At 41.6% G+C, this 19,934-nt stretch overlaps 1 protein-coding gene across 2 annotated transcripts in view; it reads left to right on the forward strand.

The window, feature by feature from the left end:
- The first annotated feature begins 8,317 nt into the window (after positions 1–8,317).
- Positions 8,318–19,934, forward strand: part of EXOC6B (exocyst complex component 6B) — a 571,132-nt gene continuing 559,515 nt past the window's right edge. For both annotated transcript variants that reach the window (XM_008699988.1, XM_008699990.2), the window contains exon 1: positions 8,318–9,693. In XM_008699988.1, the coding sequence (XP_008698210.1) occupies positions 9,581–9,693 (113 nt within the window). In that variant the 5' untranslated portion in view covers positions 8,318–9,580. The remainder of the gene's footprint in view (positions 9,694–19,934) is intronic.

The raw sequence follows: 19,934 nt of genomic DNA on the forward strand, positions 1-19,934 counted from the left end.
CATAGATGTATAATAGTATGTGGTAGGCAGGATAGTGGCCCCCAAAGAATTCTGTATTCCAATCTCTAGGAAACGATGAGTATGTTACCTTACATGACAAAAGGGACTTCATGGATGTGACTAAGGATCTTGATTTGGGTGTTTGTCCAGGATGTTCTATGCGGCCCAATGTGAGGGGACTTAGAAGGGCCTTTCTGAGTGAAAGAGGGATCCAGGAACGTCTGGGTCAGAGAAGGAGTTGTAATGACAGAAGCAGAGCTTGGAGTGACGGGGGTGGTGGCTTTGGAAGGAATGCAATTAGCAGGGAGAAGCTGTTCAAGGCAAGGAGATGGATTCTCCCCTAGTTCTTCCAGAAGGAACGCAGCCCTGCTGACGTCTTGATTTTAGCCCAGAGAGACCTACTTCAGACTTCTGACCTACAGAACTCTAAGATGATACACCTGTACTGTTTCAGGCCACTAAGTTTGTGGGAATTCGTGACAGCAGCAACAGGGAACTAATACATGCTAGCTGTGGTATAATTTCTGTATTTTAGAAAGATGGCTCCGTCACCTCTCCACCGCCTAACCCTCCAAACACTTGCATCTATACTTCCTGTTCCAGTGGATGACTATCCCAGCCCCCATCAAAAGTCAGTGTTGGGGGCGCCTGGGTGACTCAGTCGTTACGCGTCTGCCTTCGGCTCAGGGCATGATCCTGGCGTTCTGGGATCAAGCCCCGCATCCGGCTCCCTGCTCTGCTGGGAGCCTGCTTCTTCCTCTCCCACTCCCCCTGCTTGTGTTCCCTCTTTCGTTGGCTTAAAAAAAAAAAAAAAAAGCCAGTGTTAACTCCCCAAAGACCATTGGTTAAACTTGTTCATCAGGGTAAGCTTAGTTTATTAGACTCGCTGCACCAAGGGAGAACACCACTTGCTGGAATCTTAGCAGCGTCTCTAAACAGGGACACGAGGACAGGATGTTTATAGAGTTTTAGGGCTAGGGCTGGGTGATTTTAAGGCACTTCCTGCAAGGAGGAGAGCTGGGTAGGATTGAGCAAGTGTATAACAGTTTTGGAATGGTGGGCATGAGGTGAAGTCTTCAGTGAGGTGAAGGTCTGAAGGAGTGTTGATGAGCAAGTCATTTTAGTTGGGTCACAGTCTTCTCTCCCAGCAGCAGGTCTTTCCTGGAGCCATCAGCTAAATTACCGTTACTGGATTTCAGTATTGTTTAATACAAAGATAAGAAGGTATGCCCAGTCCCAGTATTGAGAAATACAGGGGTTATTGGGTTCACCCTTTACCTTCCGTTCCAGCCACTCTCCCTCCTTTGTCCCATACGTTCCCACCACATGAGCCTTCTTTGGTTTTCGAGAACACTTCAAACGTGTTTCTGCCTCAGGGCTTTGCACTGTCTGTACCCTTTGTCTAGACTGCTTCCCCCTTACCCGCCATCTTCACACGGCTGGTGGCTTCTTGTCATTTAGAGACACACCTTCTCTGCCCATCAATCTAGAAATTACATGTACAGATGCTATTATGTCACTCTGCTTTTTAAAAAAATATTTATGTATTTTTATTGTGGCAAAATATACATAACACAAAATTTACCCTCTTAATAATTTCAAGTGTATAATTCCGTGGCATTAAGTATATTCACATTGTTTTGTAACCATCGCCACCCCCAGTCTCTGGAAACTCTTCATCTTTCCAAACTGAGACTGCATATATCCGTTAAACAATAGCTGTCGTCTCCCTCTGCACCTCCAGCCCCTGCCAACCATTATTTAATTTCTGACTTTATGAGTTGGCCTCTTCTAGGTATCTCACGGAAGTGGAATCACACATATTTGTCCCTTTGTATCTAGCTCATTTTAGCATTATGTCTTCAACGTTCAGCCATGTTGTAGCAAGCGTCAGAATTCCATTCCTTTTTAAGGCTGAATAATATTCACATATATGTAATATATTTTATACTATAAAACATATTTTACACACGCGCATACATACAGGTGAATGGACGTTTGGGTAGTTTCCATCTTTTGGCTATTGTGAATAATGCTGTTATGAATACTGGGTTACAAGTATCCATTTGAGTCCCTGGTTTTAATCCTTTTGGGTATATACCCAGGAGTGGAATTGCTGGATCATACGATAATTCAGTGCTTCATGTTTTGAGGAACTGCCATACTGGTTTCCACAGTGGCTGCACCATTTTATATTCCCAGTAATAGTCATAAGTGTTCCAATTTCTCCATATCCACACCAACCCCTTGTTATTTTCTGCTTTTTTAAAATAATAACCATCCTAATGCATGTGAAGTGGTATATCAGTCCATTTTAATTCTGTAAATAACCTCTGTAACTAGCTGAGACTTACACACACACACACATATTTTTATTCTCCTCCACCAATGCTGTAAGCTCTGTAAGAACAGGGATTTTAATTAAATTAATTAATTAATTAATTAATTAATTAAAAAGAGGAAGGTGGAGGAACGACAGAGGGAGAAGGAGAGGGAGAGAGAAAATCTTAGGCAGGCTCCACACCCAGCACACAGCCCCATGTGGGGCTTGATCTCACAACCCTGAGGTCATGACCTGAGCCGAAATCGAGTGGGACGCTTTACTGACTGAGCTACCCAGGTGCCCCAGCACAGGGATTTTTGTCTCTCTTGTTACCACCGTGTCTCTAGCACCTGAGAGTGCCTAGCAAGCCATAACAACCGTAATGACAATAGCCACAATAAATACAATCGCCAACATTGATCCAGCACTTACTATGGGCCAGGCACTGTCTTATAACAATATAACAATCCTGGAAGAGAGGTATTCTTATTACTCTTATCATCCTGATTTACAAGTAATTGAAGCATGGGGAATTTGCACAAGGTTACACAATGAGTGTCACTGTAATTGCGAAAAAAATGATTTTGGAATAGAAGAGCAAAGGAATGAATGATTGGGAAGGAGGATTTTATGAGTTGGTAGACTATTGTAAAAGTCCCAGGACAGGTTGTTAAACCTTAACTTCTGACGGTAGTGGTGGTGCTAGACCAAGGGTGGGGAGATACAAGCCACAGCGGAGGGAGAATCATTGACAAGACTTCATGGTGTAAATGTGTATTCAGGAATGTCTCTCTAGTGTACAAGAGAATGAGATTGTCTAGGATGGGCACATGGGTTGTGAGAGGAAGCTTAAGACAGACTTGGGAAGATGAAGGAAAAACTAACCCCAAACACCGCTGATAACACCCTACACTTTTGGACGTGGCTGTTTTCAATGGAGCACTTGATTGTATTGTCTGTGTGAAGTTTCCTACTTGGTGTAGCACAGAATAATGTCTTGAGCTTCTATATTGTCTTTCACTCTCCTGATTTCCTGCTCTCATATCAAGGAGGCAGTCTGGCTTTGGATACCACTGTCTCAGAGCCATTTGCATGGCAAGACAGAAATGAAAGTAGTCAGAGGGAAGTCTGAGTTCCTCAGTGGGTTCACCCTAGGGTATCGGGAGAGGGAGCGTGCTAGTGTCTGAAGGGATAAAGCTGAAGTGGAGAGGGTCGAAGGGAGGGAAGAGTGCTCCAAGATTTGGGGGGTGAATCACGTGGGAACCCTGGCCTGTCCCCTTGGGGTGCCCTATGGAGGTGGTGAGACAGGAGAAAGGAAGGGCCATCCAATGCACCCCAGACACCAGGGTTACGGATCCCACAATGCTTCCTGAAAGGAAGAGTGGCTTGGAGACTGTGGAGCTACTTCATAGGACACCCCCAGGGCTGGGACAATGAACGTGACAGCTGAGGAGCACCCCTGGAATGTTCTGCTTCAGGAAAGCCTCCTGGTTTGAGGCTGGATTGCCTCAAGCCTGGATTGAGACTAAATCTCTGCTCACCAGAAGGTTGAGGTAGATTCAATTTGATTGAAGAGAATTAAAGTAATGCACCATTTCTTGCATATCCAGTTGATAAAGCAAAAATTATAACTGCTTTGTGTGTGCTAGTTGGCTTCCCTAGATGAGACAAGACACTCTCTAAATGCAGGGATCACTTTTTATCATTCATTTGGTCAATAAAGATTTATTAAGGACCTACTATATACCAGGCACTGATCTAGATACTAGGTGTACATTAAACAACTCAGACATGGTCCCTCCACCCTTAGATTTACAGTGAGGGAGAAAGAAAGAAACAAAGAAACAAGCAACAAGTATATGATTATAAGTTGGGATGAGTGCCGTGAAGGAAAAGAATGGGGTCTTCATCTTAGCAGCTGAATTTCTAATCCTAAACCAGTGCTGTCACCGCACAGGACTTGGTGCACCAACTCAGGCCCTGCCTTCCCTCCTCTGTGGGAGCGGCACCTAGACCAAATCCCAAGGTCCCTGGCTTGATCGCTGCTTCTCTAATGGCCAGGCATGCCAGATCTTTGCTCCCCTCCCCTCCTCTTCCCTTCCTTTCCTTTTCCTCCCTTCTTTCCTTCCTTTCCTTTCTTTTCTTTTCTTTTCTTCTTTCTTTCTTTCTTTCTTTCTTTCTTTCTTTCTTTCTTTCTTTCTTTCTTTCTTTCGAGATTTTATTTATAAGAGAGAGATTGTGAGTGACAGAGAGAGAAGGAGCAGGGGGAGAGGGAGGGGCAGGGGGAGAGGGAAAAGCAGACTCCCCGCTGAGCAGGGAGCCTGATGTGGGGCTCCATCCTAGGACCCCAGGATCATGACCTGAGTTGAAGGTAGGCACCCAACTGACTGAGTTACCCAGGTGCCCCCTGCCAGATCTTTTCAATGTGGACTTTTAATACTTCAAACACCATGCTCAAGTTATTAGTCATATCAGTCATGTTCTGTTTGTCACTGTCTCTCAGGGGACAACTGACCTAAGACCTACTAACTCCCACTCATCCTGCAGCTCTCAACAGAAATGTACACTGTGAAGCCTGAAGTGGTCAAGATTCTGGTATGTTTGCAGGAGTGTTTGCAGGTGGCCGATGTGGCTGGAGGGGGCGAACACAGGAAGAGCAGTGCGAGATGAAGCTGGGGTGGTCGGGGGGAAGGTGCACAGGACCATGGTTTAAGTTTGGATTTTGTTCTAAGTGCAATGGGAACGATGTGAGAATCTTAAGTTGAGGAATAGCTGTCTAATTTGTTTTCAACCATATGCCATAGTGCCGGTTTTTTGGGTAAGCAACTATTTGGTTGCTTGATGACTTCTTGCCTAAATGAATGAAACTAGGGGTTGGTGGATGGAGGGGAAAAGCCCTCTACAGAGATGGCTTCTTTATGGCTAACAAACACTAACAAGTTAAAAACCCAAAAGTTTAGGATTGAAGCCTTTACAAGTTCCCAACCACTTTAAAGTGCTCCCTGCAACAGTCAGGTTCTGGAAAAGTTGACAAGTTGTCCTAATTTCCTCTTGCTTCACTTCTTCCTTCTCCAGTCTGACCACATCACTGGGGAAGATTTTTTTTTTTTAAATTCCCTGTGTTTCCTGATTTATGTTGGCGCGTCAGAGATTCCAGGCGGTGTATGTGTAGAGCGAAGTATTGAGTGAGGCTTACCGTTTTCAGGGCCAGGCAAGTTAGGGTAAAAGATGGCAAGAAAAGCTGCTCACACATGAATTGAGACCTCTGGGCAAAGGAAAGGACCCCCAAAATCATGATTACAGAAGTTGTCTCAGGCAGGGGCACATGGACGAGATCTCAGTTCCTTACTAGGTGCCAAGGAAACAGGGGTGATGTCAGTGTGATTGTGGCCTCAAGGGTCTGGCAGAGCAGGAGGCTGACATCACCCCCCAGGGGACCCAGTGAGCTCAGACTCCAGGGAGGCCTCCTCACAGCCCCTAAAGAGGCTGGAGCAGCAAACATGACAAAGAGAGCCCTGGAGGCTGAGATGCTTTCCTGTGTTGGTCAATGATTTTCTTCTCCTTCACCCTCCCGCCAGCGTAGAATCCTACCTCAGGACAGTGGAGAGAGACAGAAGGAAGGAGCTTGATGCTCTGCACCCAGGACAGGTCGGGTCTCATGGGGCGAGCTCTCCACTGGGGCAAGCGCCTGCCCCCAAGGAGCTCACGGTTCAGCTGGAGAAACAGACCTGAACAGTCAAAACAATCAAAGAAAGGGTACGAGCTTTGAGGTTAGGCGTGGCTACTAACCTCAGTCTGTCTGGTTATTCGCCATCTGACCTTGGGCAAGTTATTGAACCACACCGGGCCTCAGTTTTTCATCATTAAAATGGAGAAAAGTATTTTTGTCTCACAGCAGGATCATGGTGAAGATGGGGTGAGGGAAATCCTATCATGTTCCCGGAGCCCTATAGGCATTTAATGACCGGTAGTGTCATTACTGTTACTGCTCCAGATCACACAGTGTGACCGAAACAAGGTGGGGTCATGTATTAATACGGTCGACCCTTGAACAACATGGCTTTGAACTGGGCAGGTCCACTTCCGTGTGGATGTTTCTCAATACATGTATTAGACAAGGTCTGCTGATGTGTGACGATTTGAGAAAACTCTGAGCCAAGCCGTGTAATGGTCGATTTGCATTTCCCTGAAGGTAGTTCTGGGAAGAGGTCTTCCAGGTGAATTGGAAGGGGGTTGAGAAATCATACAATCCATGACAGTAACGTGGACCAGATGCAGAGAGACAGAATGATTTGTGTAAGCTCTCACAATCAGCTCACGGCAGTGGGGGGGATGAGTGGGACGATAGGGCCGAATGGTCCAGAAATGGGCCGTGGAATCAGATGGCCCTCAGTTCGAGTATCAGTTTCATCATTTACTGGCTGTGAGACTTGAGGTATTACCTCAGCTTTATAATCTCCCAGCTTTCTCATCTGTAAAATGGGATACACAGTATCTATTGCAAAGGATTACTGCAAGAATTCAGCGGTGTATGGGAAGTGCTTACTCTGTGTGTTGTGCCTGGCACACTGTAGAAAGGGCTCAGTACAGTTTAACTCCCAGTGCTGGAACTGAATTAAAGGCCCCCCTGACTCTTAGTTGAGCGCTTGTCTGGTCATTCCACACTGACCTGACGTTCTCTCTACTCAGAGGGCATTCACATTAGGCAGGCTGGGATCACTGCAGCTTTGTACACCCGTCACTCCAGACAGCCTTGTGGGTAATGTATGAGCTTTCTGGATTCTGCGAGGGCTCAAAAAAACTGCTGACAGCAGCGGAAGCTACTTTAATCACTACTATACATATCTGGTCTACATACCAGTCTGCTTCCTGTAATGGACAAAACGTTTTTTGCTGAGTGAGATGTTAAAATGCGCGTCTGAAGGGACCCTCTGTCATGTATTTCAAGAGATCTTTAGAAATATAAAAGGCTCCATACTTTCCCTGCCTCTCCTACATCTGTCTGGGATTGTTTAAGCATGAGTAATTAAATAAAATGAGGACAGCCAGAGATTATCGAGAAACAGACAGGTTTAGCAACTTACTCAGTTCTTGGCAAACACAAGGACTTGTAACCCATTCTCCTCATGTTGTTGGTTGTTTATTTTTAAAATGTGTTTTCAGTTAATAACTACTATTTTTATTGAAAAAAAGCAATATATGCACAAGGGAAAGAATTCCAAAAGTGCAAACACAATTAAAAATGACCTTTCTCTTACTTCAGGCCCCTTCCTTCCAGTCCTGCTTCTGGCTGCCACTACTGTTAACAGTTTCTTGGCTATCTTTTGTTTTGTTTTGTTTAAGATTTATTTATTTGAGAGAGAGAGCACGAGCAGAAGGGGCAGAGGGAGAGGGAGAGAGAATCTCCAGCAGACTCTGTGCTGATCACAAAGCCCAATGCGGGGCTCAGTCCCAGGACCCTGGAGATCTCGACCTCAGCCAAAAGCAAGAGTTCGACGCTTAACCAACTGTGCCATCCAGGTGCCCCTTGGGTATCTTTTCAGAAATGTTCTGTGTCATATTTCAAGTGTATATAAGCATATATATAGATATTTTTTTCAAAAAAACAAATGAAAACATGGTCTGTATACTGTTACATGCCTTACTTTTTCCCCACTCCACCCTACAATTTGGAGACAGTTTCATATCTGAATAGAGAGTGTTTTTTTTTCTCTTTAATGATTTCATAATAAATAATCCATAGTATGTAGCTGGAGCAGAAGTGATCTACCCTCAACTTCTGGTTTGGTTCTTACATGCCTTTTTTTTTTTTTTTTTGGATTTCGGTAATTCTTTTTTTTTTTTTTTGGTTTTCGGTTCTTTTTTTTTTTTTTTGGTTTTCGGTTCTTTTTTTTTTTTTTTGGATTTCGGTAATTCTTTTTTTTTTTATAATAATATTTTTTTATTATATTATGTTAGTCACCATACAGTACATCCCTAGTTTTTGATGTAAAGTTCCATGATTCATTACTTGCGTACAACACCCAGTGCACCATGCAATACGTGCCCTCCTTAATACCTTACAGGCCTTTTTGTTGATGGCAAACCATTCTCCCAGTCGCTCTGCTCCAAACCTTGAGCGATACCCAAGGTCCTCCATCCCTGTATCTAGTAAGTCATGCCAATTCTGCTTTTTTCCATTTCTCCATTCTCTTTCAGTCTCATTGCTACATCCCTGGTATAGGCCTTAAAATTCTTATAGCTTTCAGCCGTCTCCAAATTTTCTAACTCTGCAGACGTCACACACTTGCTCTTGATCCAGTTTCACGCCAAGGTTCTCATTGTGTCACTCTTAAAAACCTCCAGTGGATTTCCATTCACTGTATTATGTAAAAACTCAAGCAGTGATCAATAAATATGATTTTGAAAGTCTAATCTGGGGAATTTATGAAATGCAAATGCCTGGATCAGAATGTCCAGATGGCTTAGGACCTGTAGCCTGCATTAAAAAAACGTTTCCAAGTGCTTCTGATGCAGTCAGTTTTTGGACTAGTGGAACCATTAGAATAAAGTACACATTTCTCAGCCCAGTATTTCTCTTCAGGGTACCTTTGTAGCCCCGTCTTTTACTACTGCTTCTCTACACGCCAGCGCATGTGAAGTTTTTGTTGGCTTTCTGGACGCTCCTAACACCTTCCAATCACACCTTTTAAAATACCAGGCCCAGTCTTTCTATGAATCCTTCACAGCCAGAAGTCATCCCTGAACTTGATTCTCAGAACTGGCTCACAGCCACATTCTGTTTTATTTCTTAGTTTGGGGATTCTCCAGCTTTCTCCCCCGAGAGCTTGTAAGATCGTTATCTGAAGAAACCCAGTTTGTTCTTATTATTTGCGTGTACAGAGCGTTGTGCACTTTGTGGCAAGGGTCTTAAACAAGAATTTGTAGAATCAGTGCCATTGCCTGACCTGATCACCGTTGCACATGCAGTGTCGTTAACTGTTCCTGGCTTATAGTGGGGTTTTCTACACGTATTTGTGGATTCAAAGAATAAATGAGCGGGACCCAGTCGGTCATTGCCCAGAGAACTACAAGTCCCAGCAGGCGTTGCGCGAGACGTCGGCGGACGCGGTGATGCACGGGGGCGTGCCGAGCTCGAGGGAGGGGTCGTCCTGCGGGTAGCCGGAGGCCGGGGAGGCTCTGGAGCCTAGGGTGAGAGAGGGAGCGAAAGGTGAGCGGAGCTGAAGGAGGGGACGCGCTGCCGGACGCCCCCAGTCTATGGAGCGGGGTAAGATGGCGGAGGCGGAGAGCCTGGAGACAGCCGCGGAGCACGAGCGGATCCTGCGAGAGATCGAGAGCACAGACACGGCCTGCATCGGGCCCACCCTCAGGTACCCCGGGGACCGGGGCCAACGATGGGCGCGCACGGGCGGGACAGGAGCCAGGCTCCTTCAGGGCTGTGCGTCCGGCCGGCCTCCCGCAGGGCCAGCGCCAGCGCCGGCCCCTCCCTTCGGGGATCCCAGCGAGCGACCTCCACCCTCGGCGAGGCGGGTCTCCCTCCACAGCCCGGACGTGGGTCCCCTCCTCGACCGCCGGCGCCCACAGCCCAGTTACTCTGGAGGCTCCTCTTGCCTTCCTCCAGGCTGGGGCAGTCTTGGGTCTTCCTCCTAGGTAGACTAGCACGGAGCTGGGCGACTAGAGCGCGCCCGGCAGATGGTGGCTCTTAGCAGATCTTGTCCCTGGGGATATCACCCTTCCCCTCCGACTCAAACCCCATCCTGTCCTAGACGTAAGTCCTGCTTTACAGACAAACATAAATTCACCCACGGTCTGATGATCGGAAGTTAAACTCGTGCCTCCTTAAAATCACAGTCACTTCTCAGAAACGAGTTTGTGAAAATCTTAGGCCTGGAAGGAAGGAAGTTTCCCTCAACCCGCGCCCCTCTCCTGGGACCGAGTACTTGCTGAACCCTGTTAGTAGGAAGACCTCTTCCAAAGGTGCAGCCTCATGGTAGTCTCACCGTTGAGAAAAAGTTATTACCCCTTCTGCCTACCCCCTTATACTTTTACTGTGCCCCCTCACCCCCATTATATTCGTAGATGTCAAAACAAACCTCCAACCTTCCTCAACTTCGTGTATTTGCCAAAACTTAGGCACCACTTACAATGTACAGTGTAAGACATTGTATTAAGCAATTTACAAATGAAACTTCAATCGCAGAACGATCCCATTAGGTGGGTACTATTATTACCCTCATTTTACAGATGAGGCACAGAGACGTGTTCAGTGACTTGCCCAAGGTCACACAGAAGGTGGGGGAGTAGTGATTCCTACTCAGGCTCTCTGGATCTAGGGTCTGCATTCTTAATCTCTGTTGTTGTTTCTCAATTGGTGGTTGTCATCTCTCTCTACTTCCTGTTAATTACTCACCAAGTTCAATTTCGAATCATCTTTCCCTTTCCCCTCTATTTACTAGTGCCTGGAACTAACTCATCTTCATCCTTCCTGTTGTACCTCTTGATCTCCATGCAGTCAGTAGATAGATAATTCTCCTACCCACCTTGTACGGTCTTGGGGTACTGTTCCTCCCTTCAAAAAAGGGGTTATTACTCCCTGCTTTTTTTTTTTTTTCCCCCATAGGGAGAGTTGAAGAAGGAGCAGGCTGGAGACTTTACTCCTCATCTCCACCTGCATATCTTTCTTCTCTGGGGCACATTGTTAGCCTACTTTCTTCTGTGCGTTTTCTGGTCATGACCGTCCTGAGTAGTTTGCCTTTGTCCCTTATTGCACAGGGATCATGACTGTCATACTCCTTTCATTTCCCATTTTCTTGAGCTCTTAAAGGTGAATGATCCTTATTTCATTATCTTTACTTCCATAAAAACGACAGACTACTTACTAGTATTCTAAGTGCGTTATTAATGATTATTAACATTGGGTTTTTATAGCACAAAATGTTACTGGAGTAACTGAGGATGCCGTTTCAGGATTTTACTAGGAAATTTGGCTACTGAGCTGCAGTTCGCAGCCCAGCAAAGTTGCCACCGGAGCAGTTGGGATTATCAGAGTTTATAGGAAGGATTCTTTATCAGAACACCATCAATATTGTCTTGAGTTCATTGTGGTTTTCAATTAATGTCGTTCTTTGTTTATATGATAAGTGACTTTAATTTAGTGTTATCTGTGTAGTTTGTTGTGATTTATTATGTTAACCTTCCACTGAATCATAATGCATATCTGTTCAACTGAATTTCGGCCTATAATTTTCTTGACTTAGGATATGTGCATCATGGTTAAAATATGTTACCCATTCTCCCTAAAATTTGCTTCATTGTTATCACTGAGTTCTTTTTTCCCTAGAAGGTGGGTTTTTGTGGGGGTTGGTGGATTAAGGGATCTTTTGCCCTAAGGGGACATGGTTTTAAAAAAAAGGGGTTTGAGAGCTACTGCTCTATCCTACCATTGCTTTTCCTGACTCCCTGGATCATTATTAGGGTCTCTTCGTTTTTGGCCTCATCTTGTGTTTGGCAGGTAACCCTGAATCTTACTGTCATCCCCAAGATTCAATCACTTGAGCAACTTGTAGTGCAAGTACTAGTACCCACTGTTTTTGTCTTTAGTCTGCGTGGTTTCTACCCATATTCGTAGGGGATGATCTCACCGTTTTCCCTTATCCCGTTCAGAGGCAGCAGCATGCACAGACCTGAATTTTCAGAGCCCATGCCTTACCCTGGATGCCCCTCCATCATTATTACCCCCTCTGTTTTTCCATCATAGTCATTACATAGGTTTGATTAAGGCAGTAGGCTCTCTTCCTTAACTTTCTCCTAAACTGTAAACTTCAAATTCCTCTACCCCCTTCACAGTCCTTTTTATTTCTTCCATCTTTTGAAGTAGCATTTCTAAAGCACCAGATTCTTAGCTGTTCCTGAGCTAGGTTTTGTAACTGAAGAGGAACTAAAGAGGAGAATAACAGTAAATTGTGGCAAATATAAGATTAGTATACCCATCCCCACAATTCCTTTTTTTTTTTTTTTTTTTGCTCTTCACAAAATCCTCTTAGCTACATTGCCTAACTAGTCTTTCCTTTGCCAGCTATGGCTTGTGAATCATTACTTGCTTTCTTCCCCTTCTGTGATACCAAATTATTCTTCCACTCTTACCCGTTTTTGTTTGAGGAGCCACAGTGGCTTGACTTTTTCATTGTATAACTCTCCTTATTTTAATCTTGAACAGTGGATGCAATGGTAATCAATTCCCATATATCATAAGGGAGTGCCTGTCCTTTTTCATTGTATTCGGAAAGGCCCACGCATATCCACGCATATAGAGGCTGTTGCCTAACAAATCATTTTGGGAAAGCAGCCATCCCTTTCTTCTCTGTCTTCACCTTAAAAATTATTTTGTTAGCTGTAAGTCCTAATTTTGCAGATGAGAAAAGAGGCCTGTAAGATATTAGGGCCTGTCTTTTAAAAAATTTATTTTTTTAATATTTTTAAAAAATATTTATTTATTTATTTGAGAAAGCATGCATGCACGAGCAGGAGGAGGGGCAGAGGGAGAGAAACTCAAGCTGACTCTGTGTTGAGTGCTAAGCCCGTAGCAGAGCTCGATCTCACAACCCTGAGATCATGGCCTGAGCTGAAATCGGGCACTCAACTGACTGTGCTACCCAGGCGCCCTAGGGCCTATCTTGTTTTTAAAATCATATTGATTCCCGCTCTATAGTGCTAATACTAAAATATTGATCAGAAATCACTCATGAACAATAGCTCCATATTTTCATTTTTCAAATCCCATCTCTTATTTCTGTTCTTCTCTCATACCACTATTCAGTAGAAGTCATTTCCTCATTTTGCTCTTTGGGTACTAGCAATTATCATTCCTTCTTAATTGCTATTTAAGATTTTGTTTTTAAGTTTTTAAATTTAACAGTGAAATATACAGCTTTTAAAAATATAGCTTTATTGAGAGATAATTAATACATCGAACAGTTCACCCTTTTGAAGTATACAGTTCCCTGGTTTATAGTATATTTGCAGAATTGTATAACCATTACCATAATTCAATTTTAGAACATTTTCTTCACTTCAACATCCATTAGTAGTCATTCTCCATTTTGTCCCCACTCCCCAGGCAATCACAACTTTTTGTCCTTATGCGTTTGCCTCTTCTGGACATTTCATTTAAATGGAACTGTATAGTGTGGGTATTTTGTGTGTGTGTGTGTGTGTGTGTGTGTGTGTGACTTAGCATAATATTTTCAGGGCTCATCATGTGGTAGCTTGTATTGGTACTTCATTTCTTTTTATTGTTGAGTAGTATTCTATTGTATGGCTATACCACATTTTATTTATTTGTGAGTTGATCGGCATTTGGGTTGTTTCCTTTTGGGGACTGTTAGAACAATGCTTCTATGAACATGATTGTACTAGTTTTTGTGTGGACATATGTATTCATTTCTCTTGGGTATATACATAGGAGTAGAATTTCTAGGTAAGCAGCCAGCCTCCACCGAGCACGGAGCCCACTGCGGGCTTGATCTCATGACCCTGAGATCATGACCTGAGTCAAAACCAAGAGTTGGATGCTTAACCAACAGAGCCACCCAGGCACCCCTGCCAAACTGTTTTCTAAAATGTTAGCACCATTTTACATTCCCACCAGCAATGCATGAGGGTTCCAGTTTCTCCATATTCTTGTCATCACTTGTTATGATTTTTTTTTTTATATTAGCTGTTTTAGTCTGTTTGAAGCTGCAATTCACTGTAGTTTTGATTTGCATTTCCCTAATGGCTAATCTTTTCATGTGCTTATTAGTCATTTGTTTATCTTCTTTGGAGAAAAGTCTATTCAGATCCTTTGCTCAGTTTTAATTGGGGTGTCTTTCTATTGTTGAGTTGTAGGAATTCTTTATGTATTCTGGATATAAGTCTCTTACCAGACATATGATTTGCAAATACTTTCTTCCATTCTGTGAGTTGTTTTCTCATTTTCTTTATGGTATCATTTTCTGCACAGAAGTTTAATTTTTATGTAGTCTGGTCTATCTTTGAAAAGTTTTTTTGCTTGTGCTTTCCTCCTAGAGTGTTGCTTTATATATTTTGTTGTTACAAACCTGTACTATTGGCGTAGGGACAGTTTTTTATCTTGCTTATTTAACTAAGTTGTTTGTAAAGCTGTCTCTTATAGAAAACAAATTGGGACTTTTTGAATTGCTGTTTTGTTCAATGTCATTTGATAATTAAATATGCGGACCTGTTTTCTCCATTTACTACTTTTGTGCCTTTGGCCACATGGCTTTGTTTTCCACCCTCTTCCGTCCCCTATTACCTAAGTTGTACAGAAACCAGTTAAGCAGAATCCTTTGTTCATGACATGTTATCATTATTGGGACATGCACGGACCTCTTCAAGCAACTTACTTTTACAAGCAACTTACCACCTGAGTGGGCAGATTTTTCTCTTCTGTTAAAATGGGGGTGATACCGTGTACATTGCAGGAACAGTATTTGAAAAAAAAAAAAAAAAGGAGATAAAGCATTCTTCATGGTACCTGCTATGTAGTAGTACTCAGATAGCATGAGTTGTCTTCTGCCCTGTTATTTTTGAGTTTGTTCTGTGGACTTAAGTATTTCTGTTTTGGGAGTTATGTTAATTTAGTGGTTCTTTGCCTTTTTTTGTTTTTTTTGTTTGTTTGTATTCACCTATTTGAGGGATATGATATTCATCGGTAATCAGACCCATCAAATAATTATTTTGGGATGGAGTGGAGAATGGAGGAGATTAGGAAACAGTTATAAAAGCCTCTCCAGTGATTCTGATATAATCCTCCTTGACAATCAATGAGGGGAAAGAAATGATCTCTCATTGCTGATTGCTTATTTTTAATAATAGCTCCCCCCTTTTTTTTTTTTTAAAGATTTTATTTTATTTATTTGACAGAGAGAGAGACAGGCAGTGAGAGAGGGAACACAAGCAGGGGAGTGGGAGAGGAGGAAGCAGGCTTCCAGCGGAGGAGCCTGATGCGGGGCTTGATCCCAGAACGCTGGGATCACGCCCTGAGCCAAAGGCAGACGCTTAACAACTGAGCCACCCAGGCGCCCCAGTAGCTCCCTTTTAAAAGTAACATTTTTATATTTTAATTCTAAGTGTTATATGACTTTTAAAAAAAGAGAAGAAACAGACAACAAAAACTTAATCCTACCACCCTGTCAAAACACTTATATTTGCATATTTCTTTTTAACTTTTTCCATATGCATTTTATTACATTAGGTATTAGAAGAGTACTGTCATGTTTTATCTTGGTTTTCAGTTAATATGTTATATACAGTTTCATACATTGTTATATAGCTATATCATTTTAGTGGCTTTATTCATGAATTTATTCACTGAACAAATATTTATTGAGCAACTTTTATGTACCAGATACTCTTCTCGACTCTGGGGTACAGCAAGGAACAAAACAGACGAGTTCCTGCCCTTATGGACCTTATATTCTAGTGGAACACTCACAGCATAAACAAGCACAGGTGCATAAAGTAATGCTATTTAGTGATTAATGTTAAACATGGTTGGGTATTGTTTTCGATTAGGTGTTTAGAAAAAGTTGCTTTGGCAGAGGTTTGACTAGAGTGAAGGAGCAAGCCATGTGACTCTCCAGAAATCTTTTCCAGACAGAGAGCACAGTTAAGTGTGAAAGCCCTCAGGAGAAGCATAATGGTGGGAGGCAATGGTAGGAGATTAGTCTGGGTCCAGATATGTAGACTAAGAAAGAGGTACAGGAGCGTTTTGAGCAGCAGAGTGACAGGCTTTAACTTAGGTTAAACAAGGAGCATTCTGGGTGCTATGCGGAGATGGAGTAAGAGAGGAAAGAGGGAAGTCAGTCAAGGGGTATTTGCAGTAATGAGAGGCAAGAGGTGGCTGTGTCATGCAATAAAGTGTTGGGAGGAGATGATAAAAAGTAGCTGGATTTAAAATATATTTTGAAAGTAGAGCCAAGAGGGGTGGGGGGGATGGGGTAACTGGGTAATAGACATTAAGGAGGGCACATGATGTGATGAGCATTGGGTGTTATATAAGACTGATGAATCACTGACCTCTACCTCTGAAACCAATAATATATTATATGTTAATTGAATTTAAATAAAAATAAATAAATTAAAAAAAGATATTAGAGCCAAAATGTTAGATTAATTATGAGGGTTAAAGAAAAAGAATGAAGGATGATTCCAAGGCTCTTGCTTAAGTAATTGGGTGAATGTGGTTGCCAGTTATTGGGGTAGGGAGTAAAGGGTGAGGAACTTTATTTTTCTTCATAGCACTTAAACTCCTGCTTGACATATAGGCTCCTCCATTAAAATTGATTTTCCAGGAGTGGAGAGATTTTGTTTCTTTTGTTTGCTGCTGTATCCTGGGAACCTGAAAGAGTACCTGGTGTACAGTTGGTGCTCAATAAATATTTATTGAATGAAGTAGAATACAGGAATTGTACCACAAACCGTTCATTATCTGGGGGTTGATCAACTGATTTGTAGATTAACTGTCTTAAAAAATATGACTAGGCTTTTGAGAAAAAATGAAACCGAAAATCTGGAAAACTTCAACATATGAAATGTGTTTATCTTTTGGAATTACATACAATTTTATAGTTCCTCTTTTTCTTCATCAATCAAAAGTGTAATCTAAAATAATTGGCCCCTAAAACCTGTTTAGTATTTTATGTCCTGTTGTTAAAAGTTTGCAAATTTAAGTATGATAAATCTAGTGATTAAAATAGTATAATCTAAGTGCACATTGTATAAATAAAGCTTAGCATTCAGAAAATTAGAATTGTACATTTGAGGAAAAGGGGGTGGGTAGCATTAAATAAGTTTCATTACCATATGGAGTTGGAGAATGACTTTTTTGTTGTTTGATTAAGAGAAGTTAGGTTTTATTTTAATAATGTCATTGAATTGTTAAGCAAATTAGAAAAATGAAAAACTGAAGAAGTCCTCTTGTAGCTGATAAGACAGTACTGATTTGGTTCAGTTAGCAGTGGACTCTGTCTGATTTTATTTGAGCTAAATAAACAGAAATTTTCATTGAAGTTCTTCCAGTGGAAGGTTATTCTGATGTGTCATCTGATTAATTAGATTCAAACACACAAACATTAATAGTCACAGAGAGAAGTTAAATGGGAGGCTAGTGTTTGGCAGTCATCCCTTTGGTGAATATCAAGAGTTTATTAGTTATCAGAGCCAATATATAATGCTGGTGAAACTGATCTCCTGAAAATATAACGTTGAAAATAAAAAAAACGAATGGATGAATTATCTTTGTTTGTCAGGATTTGAAATATTTTATTTAATTTTTTTTCCCATTCTCTGTATTTCCCCATTTTATTAATTTGTTGTTTATTCTTCCATTGTGTTCTTAATGCAAATATAAGCATTTATAACTTTATTTTCTCCCCTTTTCACACAATAAGTAATATGCTGTATATACAGTTCTGCAGCTCATCAATATATTTTGCAGAGCTGTCCATACCCATATGCAGAGGTTTTCCTTATTTTTTACAGCTACATAGTATTCCATTATGTGAATCTACCATTGTCTATTCAGCCAGTCCCCTATTTCTGTATAGTTGTGTTATTTCTATCTTTTGCTGGACAAAATAATGCAGTAATGATTAACCTTGAACATTTGTCATTTTCCTTCCTTCCTTCCTTCCTTCCTTCCTTCCTTCCTTCCTTCCTTCCTTCCTTCCTTTTTTAGAGAGAGAGAATGTGTGGGTATGTGAAGGGAGGGGAGAGGCAGAAAGAAAGGGCTCCCCCCTATTTGTTATTTCTTATTGTAATTTTCATACTTTATACTTTAGGGTAGATTCCCAGAAGAGTGATTGCTGGAGTGGGGGTTAAGGGGTGGGGGGGTTGCGTAGGTGGCTCAGTTGGTTAAGCGTCTGACTTTGGCTCAGGTCATGATCTCAGGATCCTGGGATCGAGCCTGCATTGGGCTCTGTGCTCCGTAGGGAGTCTGTAGTAGGGAGTCTCCCGCCCCTTCTGCCCCTCTGCCCACTCGCACTTGCTTTCTTTCTCTCTCTCAAATAAATAAATAAAATCTTAAAAAAATTCTTCTTAAAAAAAGAGTGATTGCTGGGTAAACTGGTGAATATATATGTAATTTGGTAGGTATTACATTCTTTAGAGGTTGGGCTATTTTGTTCTCCCTCTAGCAGTCTATGATATTGCTCATTTCTCCATAGTTTTTTCAACAAAGTGTGTATTGGACCTGATTTTTTGCCAGTATGATTAATGTTAAATGGTATTTCACTGTAGTTTTCATTTGTATTTTTACTATGAGTGAGGATGAACATCTCTTCATATGTTTAAAGGCTTTTCGTATTATCTGTGTGTGTGTGTGCTATCTATATCCTTTGCTTATTTTTCTATAAAGTTGGTATTTTTCTTTGATTTTGCAGCATCAGTAAAGAACTTTTTGTTGTTATGCTTTGCTTAAATATACCGGGAGTATACAAAACGCAGTAAATTTCGATTACTAAAACAAAGAAACCATTGTTTTTTAAGGAATGAAAGCTTTCAAACTTACCTTTTCATTATTTTAGTTGTAAAGGGATATGAATAAGCAGACATTTTAAAAGAATTTAAAAAATTTTATGTGAGGGGCTCCTGGGTGGCTCAGTCGGTTAAGCATCTGCCTTTGGCTCAGGTTGTGATCCCAGGGTCCTGGGATCGAGCCCCGCGTCAGGCTCCCTGCTCAGCAGGAGTCTGCTTTTCCCTCCTCCCCCACTTGTGTTCTCTCTCTCTCAAATAAATAAATAAATAAATAACATCTTTAAAAAATATTTCTATCAGGAGATTGATAATTTGAAATCAGAAGATTTGAGGGGGAATCCAGTAACATTAGACAAGTCTGCTTTATATACAAATAAAATTCTTAACAAATCAGAGGTTGTCAATATTTTAGTAAGTTCTTTACCTTAAAATATTATGGCCTCTCTTCACATGTTTACATAATTTCCAGCATCAATACAACTAGTTTATGAATTTGTTGCAAAATATTATTGATAAGGACAATTGTTTAATATGGTTTTGGAAGCAGTTTAGAATTTTAGATGTTTATAACATAGTTTTAGTTTGGAATATGATATATGTGAATATTAACTAGGTCGTTGAGGAAAGGAAAGATTTTCTGATTCTTTACATCGTCAAAGTTGATAATTTGTAGTATTTGCTAATGGTATAATAATTGATTTAATCATATACCATAATCAAACTTTCAGCTGAAGGCAGCTTGAATAAATAAAATTAGTGAGTGGCTTATCTATGAAATTTGTAATTTGGGGTTGCGATGCTGAGCAATGATGATGTAAATTTGATTGGGGGAAATAGCAGAGATAGTTGGAGGGGGAAGACTTAGTAAAGATCAAAACTGAGTTACACACAGAGCTGAGCTTAAACACGTGAGACCCAAGGTGGTGATTAATAGGTTATTTCTTAGAGATTTGTGTTGCGGCAGTGGGAAAGAGGAGTAAAGCCATTTTAAAGTAGTATCTGCTGGAGTATTTAGAAAACAAAGACGACAGTTTGCTCAAAGATTCACCAGTATTGCATGGACTTTGTTCCAGTA

The sequence above is a fragment of the Ursus maritimus genome, unplaced genomic scaffold (genome assembly GCF_017311325.1).
Source record: "Ursus maritimus isolate PB19 unplaced genomic scaffold, ASM1731132v1 scaffold_6, whole genome shotgun sequence".
NCBI classification, from domain to species: domain Eukaryota; kingdom Metazoa; phylum Chordata; class Mammalia; order Carnivora; family Ursidae; genus Ursus; species Ursus maritimus.